The sequence below is a fragment of the Wyeomyia smithii genome, chromosome 2, assembly GCF_029784165.1.
Source record: "Wyeomyia smithii strain HCP4-BCI-WySm-NY-G18 chromosome 2, ASM2978416v1, whole genome shotgun sequence".
Lineage (NCBI taxonomy): Eukaryota > Metazoa > Arthropoda > Insecta > Diptera > Culicidae > Wyeomyia > Wyeomyia smithii.
In genome coordinates this window covers 74751385-74775869 of record NC_073695.1, presented here as the reverse complement: position 1 = coordinate 74775869, position 24485 = coordinate 74751385, and the positions used below count along the sequence as shown (strand labels likewise).

The window sequence follows — 24485 nt, the reverse complement described above, 5'->3', positions numbered from 1 at the left end:
GCCATGCGTCCAGGAATAAAAGCCGTTCAGAGTGGCGCGCTTATACTAACTAAAGTGTGTAGAATGTGGTGCTGAAGTAATCTTTCTAATTGATTTTTTTAACATAAATAGGTAACTGGTTTAGGTGAATTGAAAATCAAAGTTTTCGTTTTTTTTGGGGAAAAAATCTATGATTGTTTCAACCCATGTTTTTACATTACACTACGCTGTGCGCAACAGTGTTGATCACATAATTGAATGAGAAAGGCTAGGTCTCACCGCTAGGTGGATTAATTTGGGTTTTATCATGGTTATGACGAAGAATCCTGGCGATGGAGGATTAAAACGCTATATCAATTTTGTAAAAATGATTGGAACGCTATCACAGCTTTGTAAAACTGGTCTGCATACTAAGAAAATTGAAACAGCTCTTATGTTATTACAAAAAATATGTCAAGCTTCACAAGCAGGGCCGAATTCAAAGAGAAAGAGAGAGAGAGAGAGAGAGAGAGAGAGAGAGAGAGAGAGAGAGACCGAATTTAGGAAGAGAGAGACTTTCCTTCAATGTCAAAGCATAATCATAACTACTGACCTTGAATTCTTTAGGAATGACACACATAAACACACCATTTGAATCAAAGCAGTGCCCGTGAGAGGAAAAACGAATTTGTAGTGAAAGAAAATAAGACTCATGTTTTTTGGCTATTGAAGGCTGTTACGGTAAAAAATTGGTCAACTTCAATTTGCCGTATTATTTTTATCGTATATCGAAAAAAAACCTGAACACCCCTCATTTAGAATATGTGTGTGTGTATAGTATCATGCCTTATGTGTGACATCTGCTCTGAAAATAGTGGAAATGGCACCAAAATTTTGTTCGCGCATCGCGAAAATCCGAACTACTCGCACACCAAGTTGGCAAAATTGTTGAATGTGGCCAAATCAACCGTCACCAGCGTAATAGAAGTGTTTGGTTTGTTTACTGCCAGGAAAACAAGATCGGGAGGAAATCGAAATCCGAAGGCCGCAAAACGACGAAAAGAGTGGCCAGCAGTTTCACGTGGAATCCCAATTTTTCCGTGACGTGAGCAAGCTGGGAGTGACATCTACAACTGTGAATCGAGCAGGGCTGTCGACTTACAATAAGGTGATGACTACGAATCGTGACGGTGAGCAAAACAAGTCGGTCAGATAACGATCGCAAAAACTGCCCGCGAAGATGCTGACGAAGGTTGATTACGTGGTACAGGATGATGAATCTTACGTCAGGATAAACTTTAAACAGCTTCCTGGACAGGAATATTGTGCAGTAACTAGAAGAGGAAAGGTAGCAGAGGTTTTCCGATACATTAAGCTGTCGAAGTTCGCAATGAAATAGCTGTTCCTGTGCATTTTCCGTCACCCAAAAATTTATGTGCTGGAGTGCCTAAAAAACGTCTGTTGCACTTCCTTAAGTAACGAGTTGTCCCATTCTGTTTTGGCCGAACTTGGCATCTTTTCCTTACGGAAAAACGGCCATGGGTGGTATGCCGCGAAAAACGTACAGGTGGTTCCAAACGACATAAACCCTCCCTGGCTGTACAAAACTTGATGGAAGGATTCAAGAGCTAAAAAGATTGCTTCAGTCAACATTTTTCCGTCATTCTGTGCGAATTGAACTTGACAAAAAAACATGATTTGATTTTCTAATAAAAAATGACTGGTTTACACGTTTTTATTAGACCAATTTTTTACCGTAACACCCGATTTAAATGTCCACGAGATAAATAGAGGTGTTTAGTTCCTTTGCATCAAAAAAATTCGCGAAGGTCAGAAGAAACTCTATAATGTTTCCAGCTCTCAGTGGTGATCGCGGCAACGTAAGAAATACCACGGCATCACTAGACACTCTACTTCCTCTGACCAACATGATTTAATGACTGGCCGCTTTATCACTACGAATCTCCTGGAGTTCAACTGTAACTACATTACCCGTTATGTACTCAGCAGTTTTAACACCCGTTACTGTTCAGCAGGGTACCCATGTTTATTGGCGTAGGACTACGTCTTTGTTTTCTATACTAGATTACATTTTGTAAACTTGAAAATGAAACTGGCAGATGTTGCGTAAGATTTCAACCAATTATTGCAAGCGAACGCCTGAAGGCATTTTAGTCATTTATATGTGGGTGGATAGATAATTAATTTTAATTTTTTTAAATATTTCCGAATATTTTTTACGCAGAATTACGTCTTACGGCAACATATACAGGGGAGCAATTTCAATACAGGGATCCAATTTCAAAAACCAAAAACATCGAGAGCGTCACGAAAATTGTCCAATTTCAAACGTTTTAAACTCAGTCAGTTTCCAACCGTTTTTCTACATTTTTGCAGTAATCGATTGGAAAACCAACCAAGCACCCGTCCAAATGCAGAAAGTTGTAATCTGATTGTTCGAACGATTGTACTAGTGAAAATTGTCACGCCTTGTCGAAACGCAAATGTCGACATCTGCTGATTGGTCGCACAATGCTTCTTTCCCTAACAAGGTCGACAGAATATACCTAGTTGACTAGGAATGCGCGCTTTGTGTTTTATGTATAATTCATTCCATGACTGTACCGATACCACAAGGACGTTGGCTGCTGATCGTGACGAAGAAAGAAAATGAATGGCTGTTATGAAGTTTTCGGTAGCAGCAAAATTATCGGAAATGGCAGGCAATTCTGCAGGCCAACTTTCTACTGCTTCAGAAAAAACTTTGTCTTTGCCAGCCAACGCACGAATGAAAAATTCAATTCGATGGCGTGCGTATGATACCGGCACAGTTTTGGAATGACAATGATGGGGTGAAATGTTCGAATGGTACCTTTTATATCCAGGTTTCGCCAGTTATTTGGAAAGAGGGAGGAGTTTAGAAGAATATGAAATGGCAAGGCAAGTAAAAAAGCATCAGGAAAGAAAGCGACCTCGAGTAAAACAACAACAACAACAAATCGTTTACAAAGTCAGATCGGTTGTATCCGTTAGTGTCGCCTGTGCTTGGAAAGAGATATAGTGATTGGTTGCTCGGTATGATTTAGACAATCGATGTTATTTACCAATTTTTCAATAGTGTATCTCAAAAACTAGGTTGTTTTTGTTACATACATTTAACCGTAAAAGAATTTCTGATCGGTTGATACCAAAACCTCGATATTCTGAAAATAAATTACTGGTATATAAGCGCTCAAAACCTGACCACATTTCCCTGGTTTTCCCTGGTTTAATTACTAGATTTTCAAATTCAGGCGCCTAACTTCGAGGTAGACGTTAGTCCAACGTCAAAAAAAAACTAGAAAAACTGCTGGTTAACCACTGACTTATTATGAACTGAAGAAATATAGAATCAGAACTTAACAGTAGCTAATCGCAGTTAAAACACATTTTGCTCTGCTACATATTCTAATAAGCAAAGGTGAAGTTTCTGAAGTATTATTAAAACCAAATTCTTTTTTTAGTATCACCTGAATTCAAATGAAAACAAACATCACAAGTAATAGCTTGCTAAAAAGACGATAATCTTAAATTTCTCGTTAATAAAAATGACTTTCTAAGAAAACAATAACATCAACAATGACTTGGCAGTTTTAGCAGAGTTCTGAAATTGCTTTGGTGAAAGCAGGAATAGTTGTTTGAAACGAACCTTCTCATAAATGAGCATTGGTTCACTCAATGAAAAAGAAAAAAATATATCCGTGCCGTCTTTGGACCAAAACAATAGCCGAGTACAGATTGCAGGTCTTGCGATATACCAGGAAGTTTCATCCACTATCAATACCAAAGAAGAATTCATGCATTGAAAAAAAGCTGGAAGTCAACACTGCATAATATAAGGAGGTAATTTCAAAAAAAAAACATCAATGATGCTAGATGACTTTCAACATTACCTCTCTATAGTACAACAAAACTATAATGCAATAAGAAAAGTTAGTCGCAGCGCGGGATCAGTACACAGGACAAGACGCGGAACAATCGTCATGCGTTCTGCATGCGCTCTGACTGAACGTCTGCTACTGATCAGCTGAAAAGTGACTGATAGGTGTAGCGCGGTCAGCAATAGCAGCAATGTTTCGCTGCTTTGATAACATTTTACACACTTATTCGCGTGGTCACCTGCAACAGTGAAGAAGAGTCGGATGATGCTCCAACAGAATCGATGGTGATAATACAGTAATCGGAACGGCCTGCCCATACCATGTCAGTTATAATCGTAAAAGCGAAGTTTGTGTGATTAGCAACTGTTATAGGTAGGATGGAAATTAAATCCTCTTAGATAAGAGAAAATAAAATGAAACAACATACAATTTTCAACCGTTCATACCTGTACAAAACTTGATCAACCGTCTAAGTAGTGACGATAGAAAACTCATGAATTAGTCATTGTGCTCGAACTACACTTGCATAAGCCCAACCGTCCTATATGTCCCAGCACTGGTACTTTTCAGTTAATTTCACTTGAAAAAGTTTTTTGATCCTTGACCTCAGACACCAGCGAAATGCGAACAATAATGAATCGGTTAGCCGTACCTTCTGGGTTACCGCCAGTCTAGTCAATACACTGCAGTCACCCAATAATAATACACAATCGTTCTGCTTTAATTCACTTAACGGCTGGTTATTGAGCTTTTAATAGAACTGAAACAGTTTAGATAAAAAAAAGGCAACCGTCACCGCGCACGCCCAAGGAACGACTAACTGAAGTCGGATAGATCACCCGTTTCACGTGAAAAGCACACCACAGAAACTTTCCTGTATATAGAACAGTAGAATGGACTTTCGTCCCATGCTAGCTAGTGTAGAGCATGTAGCAAGTAAATGGCTAAACGTTCTGATTGACAACAAAGCTGTTGTTAGTTCAGGACGCGAGTAAGCAAATTAGTTTCAATAAACACATATCGATGGATTGTTGTTGAAATCGATGAACATGTATCGGTATTTAGTAAATTCTTGTTTACCCGTTAGTTCCCTTAGTACTACAATTCGGTACCCGGAATAAAATAAAATAACAGGAGGGCTGTGTGCAAAGCCACGACCGCAAGGTTGAAGTAGAATACTTTTACAAGAAAGATAACCCGGCTACTTGTGTGTCAGTCATTTTTTCTAGTAAATAAACGTTGACTAATCAGATCAATCGAATTTTGCGCTTCAACAATGATGTCAATCATTTTTTGCAATAATATAGTAATAGCAATAATATAGTAAGTTGCTTGTCATGGTTGGGGTTTGACAATTTTTGAATTTCGAGATGAAATTTTTTCGGATGTCGTGCTCATGACTGAAGGAAAAGATAATTCAGTACGTTTTGAGACACGGAGATGAAGTAAAATTTATAACTTTTACAAATTTAGAAATGTGAATCAACTCATTAGAAAATATTAACCCTACAATCAAGTTTTCATTTCATCCTGAAAAGGACAATTTGTTGTTCATTTTAGTATCGAATAAGATGCCGATCACATCTTTGCGTTATCACTGACAGGGCGAATAAAGTATTCCTGATGATAAAGTAGACAATGAAATGCTGATTTAACACTCAAAACTAGACGGCTCACGTGTTGTCAAAATGAGTCAATTTCTCATTGAATGCTATTACTAGTGCCCACTATTGCACAGAGACTAAATTTCACTAAAGTGCCTTACTGCATCAGCCGCTATCGATGCTGGAATCCGCTGCAACTAGTGCGCTATCCATTGCTACGTCACAGCTGTGGCCGCTTTCCGCCATCGCTGGTATCCACTGCACTGCTAGTGCTGCTGCTAAGGGAGGACGACTGCTGTTGTCGCTGTCTAGAACTATTATGAGCGGCTTCGGCGGAAACAGGCTCTTACATAGGCCAAATAGCATGTTGTAAATTGCAAGATATATGATTCTGTCGACCGTGCTTGGGAAGCAATCATATAACGACCAATCAGAGGTCGAATTTTTCGTTTTGACAAGGCTTGACTGTTTTCAATAGTACAATAGTGTGAATGATGAAATTACAATTATCTTCTTCTGGGAAGAATCTTATAAGATTTTCCAATCTATTGCTGCAAGAACTAAGGAAATTCATCGAATACTAACCGATTTATTAGCATTTGAAATTAGACATATTTTTCATTTTTTTCGGTTTTTGATTTTTCTTTTCACATCCCTATGTAGCCGAACTTCCCGAGAGAAGTATTCTACTTCAAAAGAAAAATGAAGTATTTTTGAATAAAAATACAACAAGGTATACAACTCCAGGGGTTGTACCCTGGGCTTGGTGGTTGAGCTCCTATCTCGGGTTCTTATAGCTTTACGGAATCCTAAGATGGAGCCACAAAACTATTGTATGAGAGTTTTGACAGCCCAAGGGCGCGTGCTCCCGGGTGGCGGATGGGAGCTAAGGGAGATGATGAGAGTCAGATACCTATGTTGTAGTCTTTCCTACTCTGATCTCGGCAATCTCCTATGTGAGAAAGTTTCTTAACAATATCAAATAACACTAAAGAATTTTTCTCACACGTGGACCAGACCACTTAGTGCAAGCTCTTTTCTTGTCTATATCCATGAATGCATTACAGTCCCACATGATACTTCGTTAATTATTAGATAAAATGAATTAATGCTTTTACTTTTTTCTGGCAGTGTGACTCTTATGCATGTATGGATGGACTGTAGTTAAACGTGAACTTAAATTCTTCACTTTTGACTGTTAGTTCCATGTGCAAAGTTGTATTGTTGTATGTAGTATTATTTAGTAATACGTACGTGGTTTCTTTATCGACTGCATCGTTCATATATACATTCTGTTTCATTTTCCCTTTTCGTTTTTTTTTTAATATTTTCATCCTATTTTTTATTCCGAATTTGATAATAAAATTTCGAGTTTAGATGTCTAGATATGTATTGAATTCACCAACACAGCGAAATTTGATCAAGGAACCACAGTTCTTCGTTTTCAAAGCTAAGTATTATTTTATCATGTCAATTTTTGTTTATTGATTAGCATATGTTATTATTATGTTCTGTTTTTATTTTTATTATTGTTATTATTGTTACGATTATTATTGGTATTATCATTATTTTTATCATTATCGTCTTATCATCATTATTTTTCAGCGTAGTAAACCAACAAACAAACAGATGCACATACATTTACACACACACGGACTCACACTTACACACACTTATTAACATTCAGAGATCCTTGCCTTTCCTTATCCTTCGGCAGTTAATTGACTAGTTATAACTCAGGGGTCTTGCCAAGATGCTACCATAACAAGACAGTATTTTTGCAACTTGCCCAGGGTTATTCTAGTTAATTACACAGATTTTAATTGACCAGCTGGTTACTGAGGCTGGGATGCCAATCCTCTTATCACTGGTATAGCATGAATGGTGCCTCATCACACCAGTGACCCGGCCCTTGGCCCCCTTCTATACCTCACAAATACAAATACAAATACAAAATACAAGGTATACAACTCCAGGGGTTGTATGAAATGGTGAAGTGAGACTAAACACTGTAATTAAATGGATTTTTAGCTACAAAGGTTACAGAGTCCGCAGACGGCCTGTTTCAAACATTTACATCAAATTCATCAAATTAGTTCATGAAAGCAAACATTATTCCCCCTGGTGCAACGTGGTGACTCTATTTTTAATACTGATATAGAGAAGTTCGCAGTACAGGTCGGACTCGATTATATATTGACTCGATTATATATGATTCGATTATATACAAAATTGTATACAATCGAATCATAAAAAAAAAAATTTGTTTTCAATTTTAAATATAACTTATCTAAAGCAGCAATGTCGTTTAGGGATCGCCCAAAAATACGTAACGCTTAGGGGGAGGTAGAGATCTGACAAAACGTCGCAATCTAAAAATTTTGAAGATCTATACAAAGAGCGTTACCTAGAGGAAAGAGGGGGTCGAAAATAGTTTTTATTTACGGTACGTAATTAATGGATGTTCCCTTCAGTCAAATATGACGTACCGCAACATTTTTTTACCCAAAACGTTGATTTTTGAGCCATAATGTTTCAAGTAAAGTAAAGTTGATCTAAAACAGAAATATCGCGAGGGAACGTTTACAAATTATGTAACGCTCAGGAAACGGGAAAGAGTGTTGGGTTGGCAAAGTGTTGCAACCCATCCGGAAATTCAAACAAAAAGCATGGCAAAGGGGGAAAGGAGATCAACAATAATTATTCTTGCGTTACGTTATAAATAAGCGCTTCCTTATTGATTCATAAAAGTCCGTTCAAATGTTACATAACGCAAGCAGGGCTGAGGAAATTTTTTATGCCTGGTGTGCTGAGTATTGGAAACATGCTAGACAAAGTGGTGAGGTTTTTCCGGAAGTCCAATGTTTATGTCACGTTAAATTTGAATGGACCCTAATATTACTATTTCAATGTTAAGGTTGAGGTGATAGAGATTGACTCTTTTCAAATACTTATTTTTATGAAGTTGAAATCAATACTGGTGAGCAAAAATTTGAATAAATTAAAGACAATGTTTCTAGCTAATCTACTATCTACCCAATACGCAAGTCGCTAATCTAGTTAATCTACTATCTACCCTATACACATCACGCAGTGCAAGTTGCAATACACGCCGTGTAGTGTTTCTATGCAAAAGTGGCACCCGTGCAGCACGATGTAGTGTTCTTGCCATGGCTGACTGCAATAACATAAAGAATAACTACGAAATCTATACATACATATATTTTTGTAAGAAAGGTTTTTGGCGACTTTAAGGGTGTAAGTCAAAAAAATTCTACTTATTATTTAAAAACAACAAAACATGTATGCAATATAAACAACAATTTTTTTTCTGATTCGATTATATATACATATATTTTTGTAAGAAAGGTTTTTTGCGACTTCAAGGGAGTTAGTCCAAAAAATTCTTCTTATTTATTCAAAAACAACAAAATATTTATGCAAAATAAACAAAAAAAAAATTTTTTTTTTTCTGATTCGATTATATACAGGATTCGATTATATATAGTGAAAATTTTTCGGAGACTGCATATAATCGAGTCCGACCTGTAATTGGTTGGTGTCTATTCAAATTTGTCTTTGAAACTTTATCCTTATCATTTTTTACCGCTGAGCAAGAAAATAATAATGATAACAAACGTATTACAAAATTGTTCAACATTTTATCTATGCAACAGAATATTGGTTAATGTCATCCATCATGTGGTTATGCTGTTATTATCGTTTAAAATCTGACGAAACATTCTCCTGTTTCAATTCCAATTTTACAGAATGTACCCCAGCATAAAAAAACTAAGACGTAGTCCCACATTAAAATATATTAATTAGTTATTTCGAGGATTGTATGTAATTGAGCATAGAAAAAATTCCGATTTCATACCTAATTTGCCTTCATAAATACCTTTTTTTTATTCAAAAATTGAAAACATTGTTTCAAATAAGTCATGAACAACGTGCGAAAAAAGTTGCACACTGACGTATTAAACCTAGTTCAGACCATGATGTATAGATGTATGTATCTATACATCATGGTTCAGAATAAACCTAAAAGCTTAACAGTCCAATGCTTTCTGATCATATCGATCATATACACAGAGCGCTTAAATCTAGTCGCCGGATTTTACGCCGGCTTTTTTGTGTACACGTTCGCAAAAGATTGTACGTCTCGCCAGATAACGGGGCTGAAGATACCGACGAACGCACGGGAGAAACAACGGGATAAAAACATCAAAACCATACACAAAACACGAACACACGCGTCTCATCTGCTGATGATGACGATGACGGGAATCACACCATCGCTTCTGATTGGTGGAAAAAGCTAAGCCCATGTTAATTGGAAAACAATGCCGTCACAGAACTGAATATACAATATTATCAACCACTTCACGTTTATCATTCAAGTAAAGTAGCTTTATCAATCGATAATCCGATTACGTGCCGATCTAGATACAGTTAGGGGCTCGACTTAGCGGAAAAAGCACAATATGTATAGCAGAAGTTATCAAACATACACTTATCCATATTTTCCTCTGGCGCCTACGAGCAAATAGTTCCACTTTTCACTGATCGATTTCTTTTTTCACTAGCAAGTACACTTTTGTTTCTGCCGTAACAAGTGAAATACCAGCGCGTTAATGGATTCGTCTTCCAAACTTGCCTGCTCCTACTGGCTGCATCTGCAAAATTATGAACGAATTTCGCACGATGCGGTTAGCCAGCAGTCGAAAAACACAACCGCACCACACAATAATAGTACGCTGTCCATAAGTTGCATTCAAATTTTCCTTTTGCTCCTTTAAAGAAAACTCGAAATGTCAATCTTTTTTTCTGTGTGTTGTTGATGGAAGCTGCGAAAGAAGTTTGAAAAGAAACGCTAATGACATTTGTTTCATGCCCAGCAGTTTTGACCAGGCACTGGCTAAACGTCTTAATAAAAGCCGATCGCGGTATAATCAGTTATTTTTTAGCAATCTTCGCGTGTTTTTGTAAATTTAAATTCTTCTAATCGTGGTTAATTCAAATCTTTTCAGATTGAAAAATGTTTGAAAATCAAGCTATCCACACGGAGCACAAAGATGTGATACATGATGTAGCATATGATTACTACGGTCAGCGAATGGCAACCTGCTCGAGTGACCAATTTGTAAAGGTTAGTAAATCACACAAAATGTAAACAAAATAAGTTTCTTTAAATTCATCACAATCTGCTCAGGTTTGGGATCAAAACGAGAACGACGTATGGAGTGTAACGTCCAGCTGGAAAGCACACTCAGGTTCCGTATGGCGTCTCTCCTGGGCTCATCCGGAATTTGGACAGGTGCTTGCAACTTGTTCCTTCGACCGAACTGTGTCCGTTTGGGAGGAAACAGTCGGAGAGAAAACTTCTCCCGCCATGTCACCGGTTAAACGGTGGGTACGACGCACAAATCTGGTGGATTCGAGAACCAGCGTGACGGATGTTAAATTTGCTCCGAAATCACAAGGCCTTGTCTTGGCAACTTCGTCTGCCGACGGTATAATTCGCATTTACGAGGCACCAGACATAATGAATCTATCCCAGTGGACGCTATCACATGAAATAGCAGTGAAAATCCCCCTGAGCTGCCTGTCGTGGAATCAATCTATGTTCAGACTACACGCGCCAATGATTGCAGCCGGCAGTGATGATTCTTCTCAAAGTTCAGGCGGTAAAGTGTTCATTTTTGAATACAGCGAAAATTCCCGACGGTGGACTAAAACTGAAACAATAAGCTCCATCACGGACCCAGTGCATGATATCGCCTTTGCTCCGAATGTAGGAAGAAGCTATCATATACTAGCCGTGGCTAGCAAGGATGTTCAAATTTTTAATCTGAAGCCAATTCTGTAAGTTAATTCGTTTACCTCTATATAAGGTTTTTCTCTATATGACAACTTACAGCGAACCTACATCAAGCACACGCCTGGATGTTCAACCTGTAGCACAATTCGGTGACCATTACTGTACCGTTTGGAGAGTCACATGGAACATAACGGGTACTATGTTGGCGTCAACTGGAGACGATGGCTGCGTCCGCATGTGGAAAAGTATAACACGTATGCCAACAAATTGCGTATCATTACTAATAATTTCTTGCTACCTCCAGTGAACTACCTGAAAAACTGGCGCTGCGCAGCGGTACTCAAGGCAGAAAATACGCAATCTGTTCAGGAAAATTCTGCAGCACCTTCATTGAACTTGTCCAGCTTAGTAAATGCCACCGCAAAATACTACAAACGGGGCACGATCAGCCATCCGAGTCAAGTACCGCGTCATTAGTCGTTAAATGTTTAAGCTAGAAAAGTAATTTCAATTCATAATAACTGCGTAATAAATTTGATCTATCAGTTTACCATTTCACTTGAAGTTTGGTCCTTCCTAGGTCCAATATTTTTCCTGCTCTTAACAAAGTAAGGTGTCGAACACAAATTAAGTAACGCATGATGGAAGGGAAGGGGTTCAGGGTCGCTAGCCATGTCGTCTGTGGCGGCCCCGCTGGTCAACTTTCACATGATCGAGTCATCTCGCTCGGTGCGCTCCTCGTCCCTTATTCCAGTCAGATCTCATCTGACATACCTAACACATGCCCAGTAAAGATGGTCGGGTTTGATGTTTTTCAAACCCGTACCCGACTCGAACCCGAATTTTTTTTCGGTCGAAGCCCGACCCGAACCCGAAACTTTTTTTTTGTTCAAACCCGAACCCGAAAATTTTACTTTTTTGAAACCCGAACCCGAGATCTCATAGATTTTATAGTCGGGTTTCGGGTTTGAAAACCCGAAACCCGACCATCTCTAATGCCCAGCCCACCGTAGCCTCCCTATTTTCACCACTAGGACAATGAGCGGTTGTCTTAGCAGGTTCATTCGTCTACGCTACGATCCACCTTCTTACACTCCACTGGAGATGGAACGCAGCACCTTTTGAGCATGAGCATGAGCATGATTGACCGCCCGCGGTTGCTACTCCGTTATTGCCAGATCAGCAGTAATTACACAGAGAACCAATAGATGATGCTTGGGACTAACATGCATCCTCAATGTGTAAAAACTGGTGACCTTAATCTGTTTATTAGGCAATATCGGCGCCGGCCGCATCCGAATGCAGGTCAAAGAAGGAGTTTGTATAGGAAAATGTTGACGTGATACTCGCTTTATGGAAGCCGAGAACACCTCTGCACTTCCACGAGAAACCACTGGGATGTTGGAGAAAGGGCAAGGTATACAGCAGGGTTCGTTTTGGTAAACGATGCGCTGATTTCGAGCGTCGGGTTCTTTAGATCAAGTGTCGCGCCACGATTTTCATAATGCAATTCGAACTTATTCAGTTTGACAATGTAACACCGCAACAATAAATCGTACGCAAGGATCTTGGACCGAATTGAGACAACTTCAAATGATTGGATATCTCCTCGTAGGGTGATCCTCTTTATACCGAAAGCTATTGCGCGTTGATGATCTATTTGAAGATAATACGGCCTCATTAAAGGTATAAACGCGGAGTCTCTAGGGGTTCGGTCAACCGGATATTTTCTATCTAACAGATCGACTAACGACGTCTCTCGTAGTCACTTCGTCTGCTTTAAAAAGAAAACGATCCCGCGAAAATCACACCTGAAAAACGGAATATAAAAATGTTGCGCGCTTATTACGGAAACGAACTATGAGTATCTTTCTTGCCGAACACCACGATCCTCTGCGTACGACGCGCGCGAAGTAGCCTTTGCCACTCGTAGCAACCAGCTATTTGTCAATCCCGAGTATACGTCGGCTGACGTGATTCTTTGGACGGTATACATCGCGTTTTCGTTAGTCACGATATTTATCTACCGAATGAAATTTTCGGCTAAATGGTCACCGTGAGACATAAACAAGTATCTGGGTAGGCCGCGAAATCACTTCATTTCGAAAACGTTCATATGAGCAAAACTCTCCCGAGCCGGAAACGTGGAGATGGAACGCAGCACCTTTTGTTGGAAAAACCCAATGCCGTAGAAGACTACCGGTCTTTTATTCGAGCGGAGCGTATTCCGGATTCCAATGCTAGCACATTTCTCGGCCATAAAGCGTAGTCGAACTTCTCTGCTTTTGTCATTGCCAGCAGTCACCAGTGAGCCCAGGAACACGAACTAATCTACCACCTCGATTTCAATACCGCTAATCTGAATTCGAGATTAATCCTGAAACCTTTTCCTCTTATGTGCTTAATCTTCTACGCGTTTTTGGCCAGTTCAATTCACCCAGCGTGTGCGTCTCCGTCATTTACTCAAGGGTTCGTGCACCGATATCATCGGCGAAGCCACAGACTTCCTAAATATCGTGACACTCGTGTCGATACCCGCCCTACGTATCACCAAATGAGTATAAAAGAGAAGTGAGAAGGAAACTTTAGCGAATTTCTTTATTCCACCAGATCACCTCGTTTTGACCTGGAAGCGCACTAGCTGCTGTCAAAACCCTTCTTTATTTTCGGTCACCACGTGTTCGACTACGAATTTTCAGTGCCACGAGACTCGGGAATAGTTAATGCGTTATCTATGAAAACACTATCTTATGTTTTCAGCACAATAACTAACATAATGATATGTTTTCACAAGTGACGCATTACCTATTACCGAGTGGTAAGCATTTGAAAATTCCAAGTCGACCACGTGGTGGCTCGAAGTCGCCCATTTATGACTTCAACATACTTTCACCTTTCGCTCCTGTCACTAAACCGATCCATTGACATCCCTATACCCAGTGGTGGGCACCATTCCGCTGATTCGCTAATTCGCTAATTAGCGACGCTAAAATTCAGTTAGCGATTTAGCGGTTTCGCTAATTTTTGAGCTGGTTAGCGAAACTGTTAGCGTCGCTAAAATTTTGGCCTTCGAAACGCTAATCGCTAATTCGCTAAATTTTGTAGAGAGGCGACAATAGAAATTTTTAGAAAAACTGTGGATTGCTGATGACGTACGTAAATTGATTCAAAAGATGAACATACTTTACTGCGAAAGTTACTTTTGTCAGTTTTTTTTACCCTAGAATGGAGTTTCAGTTTTCGTACAAGCCACAGGAGCATTTTGAAGAACAAGCACAAGGTCTAGATTAAATTTTTGACACACCAAGAACTTTGGTGAATTGTAATGCGCTTGAAATTATAACAACTTTGGTTCTACTTTTTCGATTCAGATAATAATTGAATTTTTATGAAAACATTCCTAAGAGTATCTATTTTCAATGCAAGCTAAATAATTTTTGTTATTCTTGTTTTTACAAAATCAAATATGAATACCGTTTCGTGAACCTCTTATTGTAAATACTTAGCTTTAAAAAGTAACTGTTTTCGTTTGTTTAACCAAAAAAGATCAAAGTGGTCCAATTCTTACAAAACACGAGCAATAAATATAGCGATATAACTATTTACATATTAAAAAGTTATCGATTAGCGATTAGCGAAAGTTCCGCTTATGTGCTAAAGTTCCGGTTAGCGGCTTAGCGATTAGCGTCGCTAAATTTTCGTTTAGCGGTGCCCCACTGCCTATACCACTGCCTATACCGAACAATAAATGACAATGAACTCATTCTGCCCATAATTCAAAAATTGGCTAATATGCCATAGGCATCAAATCGAGAAAAATGCATTTGAAAGTTTTTTGTCGGTACAACATATTTTGACTGTTCATGACAACTTTTTTATTGAGTATATCACCCTTCAGATATGCTGGAACCTTGCCGTTGAGTTGAAACAGAGAAATCTGTAGAAAAATTCCATCTGCCACGTATTTTTAGCACAGTAGCCGTTTTTTCAATTATAAACGAAAGGTCAGTTGACAAAACGGTGTGCAATTTGGCTAATATCCATACGATGTGAATTATATCGTACTCGTTGGTGATGAGAATGGTTTTACGTTTAATAAAACAACACGGAAGCACAAGTGAGGATGAAAAGGACGACGAGACAATTGTTACGTGCAGCAATATAATAATATAACGAAAATATTATTATTCATGGTAATCTCACAATCCACTTTCCTATTTTTTCTCATCAAATCCAAAATGAAATCTGAATCTTCTCTTTATTAACCCTCTAGTGCCCAAGTTTATTTCTAGACGGGCTTCGGTAAAATCACTATGAATCATTATAAACGCTTTTTAGGTATCTATTGAAGCTTTTTAGAGGTTTGACTGAAGCCCGCCAAATGGCGGCATTGGGAACTAGAGGGTTAATATTACTCCTAATCAACGAGCTAAATATCATTTTTTTAAATGTAAAGATTTATGATAGAAGGAAACAGTCACACGTTTTGATCATTGGGTTTTGCAGTACAACAAATAAATTCTTGTAGCATCAAATATGCTTCGTGAAAAAGTCAAATTTGATGCAAGGGCCTTACGATCGCTCACCTGTCGCCAGTAACCACTAAGCTACAACACACTTTCGAAAGTTAGAAGAAACACGGTTCAGTAATAATACACTGGTTCGTGAACATGCCACAGGTTCATATTGGATATTGGATATTAGCCAAATTCTCAATTATTTTGGATATTAGCCAAAATTGCTTCATGTTTGCTGCCTTCCCAAATGCATTTTTTGACAATCGGCTTCCGTAGGGACCTTGTATTAGTGCGATGTTTTCGATTTTTCTTTGTTAGCTGTAAGAATTTGTTGTCACCTGTGAGAACTGTCATCTAAAGAAGAGAATAAAAAACTACTGGGTTTGATTCACACTCTCACAAATTTCGATATACAGTGTAAAGCGGGCCGTGTCGTAGTGTTTGTGTGTTTTCGCTTGGAGAACTCTATAGTTCTTGGCAACAAACGGCACAAAAACTGTGTTGCCGAAACGATAGATTTTCTCTTCGCGCGACTCTATATACACATAGACTCTGGTTCACACATATGATGAGATGTAAGCCTTTGAAACATGGCGCGATGCCATACACACTCAATCAGATAATAAAAGTTCGGTAATTATTGTTACAATTTCGATCGGTAAGTTTGAGGAAATACAGAGTAGTTTGTAAAATTGATATAACTTTACATATTTTCTGTATTCAGCAAATAATTTTACTGAATACTGCTATACTTTCTGCTGAACTGTTCGGTAAATTACCGGACCAACTATAGAGCTGTCAAATTTTCTTTGTTCGTTGTTCTCCTTCTGGTTGTCAAGTCACGTTCTCGGTTCCGTTTAAACATTGAAGTTCTTGCGAAAACAAAATGGAAAACGTTTTCCAACAACTTCAGCAAGAAGATGATCGCATAGAACAAATTTTTCGTAAGTATATGATGATGAAATTTGTAAATATTTTAGGCATCAAACCATCACATTATTTGCTACTACTTCCGAGCATCTGTTGCATGCTACGTAAATAGTTTACACCGCCATGTTAATGGACTCATCCGGAAGATCCTCGGCTTTAAAACTCTGAGCACAACTGGTATGAAGTTCATGCACGGTCCACAGCAGTAAAAGACGTTTAATTGATTTCCACTCGAACAAATTTGGTGTGGCGAACGTCGATTTTTGATTTTTCTAGTTTTCAATAGTTAAAATTTTTGATAATATTTGAATAAAAATATTAATATGAATTTACGTTGCATCATATTTCTGGTTTTCTTGAATAATTAAAAGTGAACAAATAACAAACATCACCGATCTTTCGGTACTGTCTTACACAACTTACAGATTTGATCTTTGGTTTTGGCAACTAATTGCATTCGCCGTTTTCACAAATTAGGTCGGTAATAATGACAGAAAGTAACAACAATTTGATTACTGATCGGTCGGTAGTGGTTTATATTACCGAACGTTTTACCGAGCGCTCTGCTGTTGAAAAGTCGGTGAAAAAAAACGAATTCGGTGATTAAATGTAAGTGTGGAAGGCTGCACTAAACGGTAAAAGGAAAAAATTTAACCTTGTAAACAAACCTGTGGGAAGTGTAAAAATAGTAAGGTGTAGAGCAACATGTCAAAAGGGTCTATCTACTTTCATCGATTTTCTTGATTGACTTTTAATTTGTTTAATAGTTCAGCTAAAGTAAATAATCCCAACGTGGTTTTTATTTAAAAAGCTAGATGAGATTCTCCACTATGAAATGGTGTAAAGGACATATCATGAAACGTGTTTGATAAACCGTGGCGGTTGAAAGAATCCGATCGTTCAAAAAATCGATCGAGGCAGATAGATCCTTTTGACACGAGCCTTTGGCATCCCTATACCGAGTAACAGTGAATGACAATCAACTCATGTCATTCAAATTAATTTGTGCCCGCTGTCAGCAGCAAGATAAAGATGTATGAAAAGAAGCGGTGATATGCTATCTCGTCTTCACATATGTTGAGGTGTTAGCCCTTGAAACATGGCGTGATGCCAAAGGGGTGTTTTGACATGTTGCTCTACAGGTTATTTTTTGTGTGCAATGATCTATTCAGCGGTTTGCGCGTTATTTGCAGCGGCTACCAGAATCACGCAGATATTCAATCACCAAAATCTTAACCCATGGGCAAAAACGCACAGCAACAGACAATAACAAACCACGCTGCAAAGCGTAACGTCAAAATCGCCCTTGTTCATAATAAATTTTGCGTATGTGTCATCGTCATCTTCCTCTGCGAAAAGTGCAATTTTCGCAAGATAGAAAATCAATCATCGTTTTCACCACCACGACAGTCTCAAAGTGCAAAATAGTGGCCAGTGTAAAAGTGTACCGTACGTTCTAAATCTAAAAACATTTCATGCGTTAGTGCGTTTCATATAGACAATCCTCATTGACGACGATTAACGGTGGGAGTGTCGGAATTGAAAATTTTCTCACTAACTTGGTTGGTGTAGCAAAGGCTGTAGCAGCTTTTTTCTTTACAAAAGTTTTCCACAGTGTGATGAATAATTGTTTACGCTGATATCAGACCCAACATGGAAAGACGATTGTTATTAAGTATCAAACATAAAACAAACATCATTCGACATTGATGTGAAACCGTGTGGAAAATCGTGTGAACCAAACCAACAAAACTTGGGCACTTGGAAAGCTGATTGATTTTGCGACGGGAAGCAGTTTTACTAGTACTGTGTGTTTTTGTTAGGTTTTTTTTTTATTTTAAAATTGGGATATGGCATCGGAAAAAATGTCCGATAAATGTCCCCATAACATTAATGACAAATGGCTATATTTGAAAGACGACTGCAGCAAAAAGTCGTTCTAGATGATACTGAAACAATAGTATGCACTATTGAGACAGCGCAAAATATCGACGGACATACGGTACGTTCAAAATAAAAACACAGCATGAATTGAAAAAACTGGATGGTATTTGAAATGTGTCACTGAACATGTTTATTTGTAGATTCAATTGCACTATTTAATTCCTAGGATGAGACTTAAAACATTTTGTTAAATGCGCACTCTTTTTCCTTCTTTTATGTTAGGAATATGTTCTGAAGGTGCAGCGTGGACCATACCCTGAAAACAGCTGGCGCATTTTGAGACGTTACAATGATTTTGCTTCTCTCAACAAATGCCTACAAATTTCGGGAATCGACCTGCCGTTTCCCGGGAAAAAACTTATTGGTGAGTATGAAGTATAGTGATACAGAATTTATTGCGAGCTAGCATATAAACTCGCCTTCGTGTCATCGAGGTTTGTGGTATTCACTTATTCAGCAGATTTCAAGAACACGATATGGATGATGGTTTTTACATTGCTTGTTTTTTTTTTTTTTGTTATTGGAGAGTAGTGTGTGTTTATTTTCGCTGAATCAGTTTAAACATTATCACTTTCAGCATTTTGTTCTGATCAATGTTTAAACACATTTACTAATGTCCTATGAAATGATTTATATTAATTTTGGCTTATCTAACTAATTTAGCGCAACCATTTTTATTGACTCTCTCCGTAGGTAACATGCGCCCTGAATTCATAGCTGAGCGATTATCTGCACTGCAAGAATATTTAAAACAAGTACTCATGAATCCCATATTGGCTTCATCGTTGCCAACCAAAAAGTTCATTGACCCGGACAGTTATTCAACACCGTTCCACGGTAAGAAAGTTCTATTGCCATACAACCTATGTACTGAGCTGAATTTTCACTTTTCCCTGCAGATTTAGCGCTCCAATATGCGTCCATGTGCTTACGGGCCGAGGGTGTGTTCACCCTGGGTCAGTCACTTGGGCCAATTGGTTGGCGTTTGCGAAAGCACTACTTCAAAGTAGTCCACAAGCCACAAGGAAACAAACACTCGCCGGGTCATTCCACCACCAAGCATCACTTGATTAAATCGAGTTCACAATCGCACGGTAAGCAGCATACTACACAGGTTTGTGTGACTACCTCTACCGAGAAGGATTATAACAACTCCCGGGAGGGAAGTGGTAAGGAGGATTTGATTCTTAGCTGGACTGAGTTCGGACCGGACAGATATATCGACGAGAAGGAAATTCACAGTGTGCTTAAAAATTTTGGTGGTGTGCAGCATCCTTACATCGCACCAATCGAGTACATCACTTCGAACGACAACGGGGCATTAGTAATCAGAAAATTTCACAAACAGGGCAGCTTGAAAGATATATTGTGTGCTGTTTCTCCGTGTAATGCGTTCCTTTCGAAATACGGCAGTCCTAAGGGACGAGCTCCGTTGCCATTGAAGGAATTAGCGATGTACGCACGACAGATTTTGGAAGCCATCCGCTTTCTTCATTCCAAGGGCATGGCATATGGCCATGTGCACTGCGGTAACGTGTTGATCGTGGATGGAGTAGCTCGTTTGATGGATGTTGAGAATTTTATTTTTGGTGTGCCCTCGTTCTACAGACCTTTCTTTGTCCAGCATAGTAAAATTAACACTTGCGAAGCGATTGATGTGTACGGTTTTGGTCATCTGTTGTACGAAATGTGCATGGGCTATCCGTTGCAGGATTCTTACGCTCGCCAAATAACGGACTGTCCAGATAGTCTAAGTAAAATATAAACCACATACAAGAAACTGTTAAATTGTATTGATAAATATATTTTACAGGATCGCTATTGGAATCAATCCTATCTAAAGATGCCTGCAAATCGGCTCTGCCTACTTTGGATCAACTGGCGACGCATCCATTTTTCAGCGAGTACGCTGCATCATTCAACGATCAGTATGCAGCGGCCATCGGGATCCTGAAACCACATCTAAAGTTTTCATCCAATGCCAAAGAACAACTAAAGATTGCTGTACAGAAGACTGAGAATCGTGTCCGAGATGAGCAGAAGTCGGTGAAAAACCAAAAGCGTCTAGTCAGGGTGCAAGAGATGATGACTTCAGAGGAGGAGAAAAAGAAAATCAAGCATAAAGCGGTGAGTAAAATTTTTACCTTAGTTAAAATAAACTATATAGGTATAAATTGATTATCATTCATATACCTTTTTCAATACTACAGAAACAAGAACAACGGCAAGCAAAATTGCGTGCCCAGAATTCTCTGCAGCTAAATAACGGCCCTCCTCAAACGGTGACGGTTAGCGCTAGTTCAGGGTCAGCCGGGGCAGTTATGGTCAAATCGGATAGTGCAAATAGTATTACCTCGCCGCAAGATGTAGGCTTAATGTCACCTCCTCCTACAAACTTAGCAGCAACGGACAGTGGCAGCGGTAGTGTTTCATCCCCGCTACCACCTCCACCTCCGTCCGCTCCGCCAGTGGCTCCACCGTCTACAGTGTCCCTGTTTGAGCAACAGTCTGGTTCCTCTATCAAGGAAGGTAGGCGTTTACACAAGTCAATTTCCGGTGACGACGATAATGGCACCACCAACAATCGCAGCGCCCTGCTAGAATCGATTTGCAACTTCAACAAGAACGGTCTAAAGAAAATAAACATCAACGAGAAGTGAGATGAAGATGATCGGTGTGTGCTTGAATGTGCAATTCCTCAAGTGTTTGCGTTATCCTAACTCGTTTAACGATCGAACGTAAGAGAATATTCCGCATGTGAACATCAATCAATCAAGCCGACCCGCAGTGAGGAATACTATTTATGAAGGGCACATCAATTTAACATACAAACAAATAATCAAAGTAACTTACAAGTATCAAACAGAAGGAAGTGTTTTGGACCAATTTATTCGTATTGTAGTGACAATTATAAAAAAATACTACCGCCACCAATAAAAAGCATCATTATCAACAACAAATACAAAAACACCGCGTAAAATACAGATTCAAAATAAGGTATAAATTAAATAATAGATAAAAAACACTACTAGTAATTGATGAAGATAATCCAGTAAGTGTCATGGAATCTATACGTTTAATAGTATCTCATTTCTGTTGAAATCTATTTGCTGATTTGGATAATTTGTATCCATGTTTTACTCGCCATTTATTGTGCTTTCAAGAATAATAGCTAATCACTAAAGTTATCTTCTTTATTATCTGACGAAGCAGAAGTTAATATTCCAATTTCGATCAGCATCAGCAGTTTGATGACAGTAAAATTTAAGTGTGCACTAAATTTTCTATACATTAGCTTTTCACCATCGATGGATTCCTTTAGCAGAGTCGAAAAAATCGCCTATTGAGAAAGACTTACTTCGTTAAAAATTTTGTTCTCCAACAAGGAAGTATACCGAACACTGCATTCAAATTTCGTTTTTTATTCCTTGCAATCTGACGATTTTTCGTGTTTTTATTCTAATACAAAGTATAAGTGTTTTCCGAACATCAAAGATAATTATACGCTAAATTACCTGTATGCATGAGTGAAAATGTTGGGGAAAATGAATCGACGACAGGCACAATGCATCCTTGCAGGAAAGCTAACTGTGGAGCATACGGACTGTCAGCAAACAATCAGTAAACAGAAAATAAAAAGTTAGTATTTGATAATATTAAAAAATCCTGACTGATATGTACTGGATAAGAGCTACCACTACAATAACGATCTGGAATATCTGTAGCAGCGAAACTAATAAACGGAATAGATACATCTCTATATATCTATGGCTTTTAAATGCACATGAACCACGAACAAACAATTGGCACTTTGAATGGTAATTAGCATCAAATATATTATTCAGTAAGTTATTGTTGTTGTTATGTAGATGTATTGTGAATACAATCTTAATCAATCGTTTGCGCTATAGATCTTAACCTCTTGTACGTTTCAATGATTTTATGGTTTCTCATCTCATGTGAAGCTGTATCATTGAGAAGTATGGTTATTTTGATTGAACATTGTTTTTAATCCACTTGTGGAAGTGCTATGGATCGAATCATTGATCCTTGTGAGAATCAAGGATTGCGAGCAGAAATGATCTTATGAATGATATCATGCTAAATGCGAACTATTAAATGTTTATAATGTAAAAATATGTGTTTTATAGCAAAAAATACCCAAAAATGATAGCTAATCTATACTAGAAATGCACATTCCACCAGAACGAACAAAGCTTTATTCTTCTAACCATTCATCTATCTTGATAATTTAAAATGTTCATGTTTAGTGCCATAGTGGGCGTTTCTAAGATTTCCTTCAAGATATAAAACAGTTGAGACCTGCTGTGCTAAATAAAAAGGATTTAATTAGTGTCAAATATCAAATTGTTATCGACTAAAAACCGAGAATATTCGACTTAAGTCCAGTGCTGCAACCTATATATTTATTACTACTAGTAAAGTTATCTCTATCTCATATAAAAGTAACAACAATTATTGTGATTTACGTGAGTAAAACTTGTATCCTGATATTCTCACCTTTTATAATAACATTATACAAATCCAAACGATTCCAACCAGTGTAAAAAATCATTTAAATGCCAAATTCGGCAAAATAACTGTTCATATTTCTGTGGCAGCGCATACATTGTAGCGGTGGTTAATCATTACTAAAAATAAACTACTTTTTTGATAACGCTAACAAATTTATAGAAAAATACTACTACTTCAACTTTAACATAAATCCATTTAAAAACGTGCGTTGCAAACATCTAGACAAGCGAAACATAATGTTAATCATATTTCTGCTCGCATGGAATTCAAATGTATCTAAAAAAATCTAAGGCAAAAATAAGCTGATTATGATTTGCTAACAAAATATGATTGTGCTAGTCTCAATGAAATCGCAATTGATTTGCTGATGGTTACAGTCGCGTCCTTCGTAAGAACACATAGCATTCACAATTTATGATATAAAGCCCCGAACAGAATAAAATGTATTATCAACAGATCGATTGTAACTAAATGAAACCACCACACAAAAAGAAGGATTATATTTGTCAAATTGAATAATAGAACAGATGATGTTAGTTTTCGTTTACAGTTTTGAAGCAAGCCCTGGCATGATGTTTACCGCACATCAATATGTTGTTAATAAATAACTAAAAAGGAAACATCCGTTTTCAAGAATGAGGTTTTTATGACATAACCTAAGCCAAATCAGATTTGGAGCCTTATGACTCAACTCGACTTTAGCTACGAAATGTCGTAATAGAGAAGTCGCCTGAACTTCCCTCGACTCGACTATTCGCGTTGACGGTGTTGCTGATATTTGTTTGGTTTTTGCATGCGAAAAAGAAGGAAGGAAATATTTTTGCTTTTGTCATCACGCACATTTTGACAATTACATATGAGTGTTCACGTAGGTGCGAACAGCCTTTAAAATCTCTTTCAACGCGAATAACCCGAATTGCTATCTCGAAATTGGCCCTGACGACTCTGTTGATATTGGTTTGGTTTTTACTTGCGAAAGTGAAGGAGGGAAATATTTTTGCTTTTGTTTTCACACATAAATTGACAATTGCAAATGAGAATTCGCGTAAGTGCGAACAGCCATAAAAATCTCTTTTACTTGTGTCAGGGCCAATTAGTCAGATGAGTGATTCCCGAGTAGCTAGACATGTAACTCGATTCGACAATGACTGTAGTCGACTTGACTCGTTTTCTGCAATAGGGTCCATAATTATCGTTTAACACTGCGTATCTAACTATCGATCGAGTTTGGTTAGGCCAAATCAGTCTTTCA

At 38.2% G+C, this 24485-nt stretch overlaps 3 protein-coding genes across 4 annotated transcripts in view; 2 read left to right on the top strand and 1 right to left on the bottom strand.

Annotated features, from left to right (window-relative positions):
• Window positions 1-10274, bottom strand: part of LOC129725836 (acetyl-CoA carboxylase) — a 50376-nt gene extending 40102 nt beyond the window's left edge. The window contains exon 1 of the mRNA XM_055682143.1: window positions 9997-10274. The gene's annotated coding sequence lies outside the window, so the exon portion shown is untranslated. The remainder of the gene's footprint in view (window positions 1-9996) is intronic.
• On the top strand, window positions 93-11870 carry LOC129725838 (nucleoporin seh1). 2 transcript variants are annotated; one of them, XM_055682146.1, is made up of 5 exons: window positions 93-111; window positions 10516-10634; window positions 10698-11350; window positions 11406-11551; window positions 11611-11870. In XM_055682146.1, exons 2-5 carry the CDS (start codon window positions 10524-10526, stop codon window positions 11781-11783), a joined length of 1083 nt encoding a protein of 360 aa, XP_055538121.1. In that variant the 5' UTR covers window positions 93-111; window positions 10516-10523; the 3' UTR covers window positions 11784-11870. The 2 variants fall into 2 exon arrangements, with proteins under 2 accessions (XP_055538121.1, XP_055538120.1); XM_055682145.1 differs by lacking the exon at window positions 93-111 and adding an exon at window positions 10217-10431.
• Window positions 11871-18041: 6171 nt separating this feature from the next.
• LOC129723785 (PX domain-containing protein kinase-like protein) lies at window positions 18042-23869 on the top strand. Its single transcript, XM_055678204.1, has 6 exons — window positions 18042-18755; window positions 18920-19061; window positions 19391-19534; window positions 19597-20451; window positions 20511-20824; window positions 20908-23869. The coding sequence occupies exons 1-6, from the start codon at window positions 18654-18656 to the stop codon at window positions 21355-21357; spliced, it is 2007 nt and encodes a 668-aa protein (XP_055534179.1). The 5' UTR covers window positions 18042-18653; the 3' UTR covers window positions 21358-23869.
• Window positions 23870-24485: the final 616 nt, after the last annotated feature.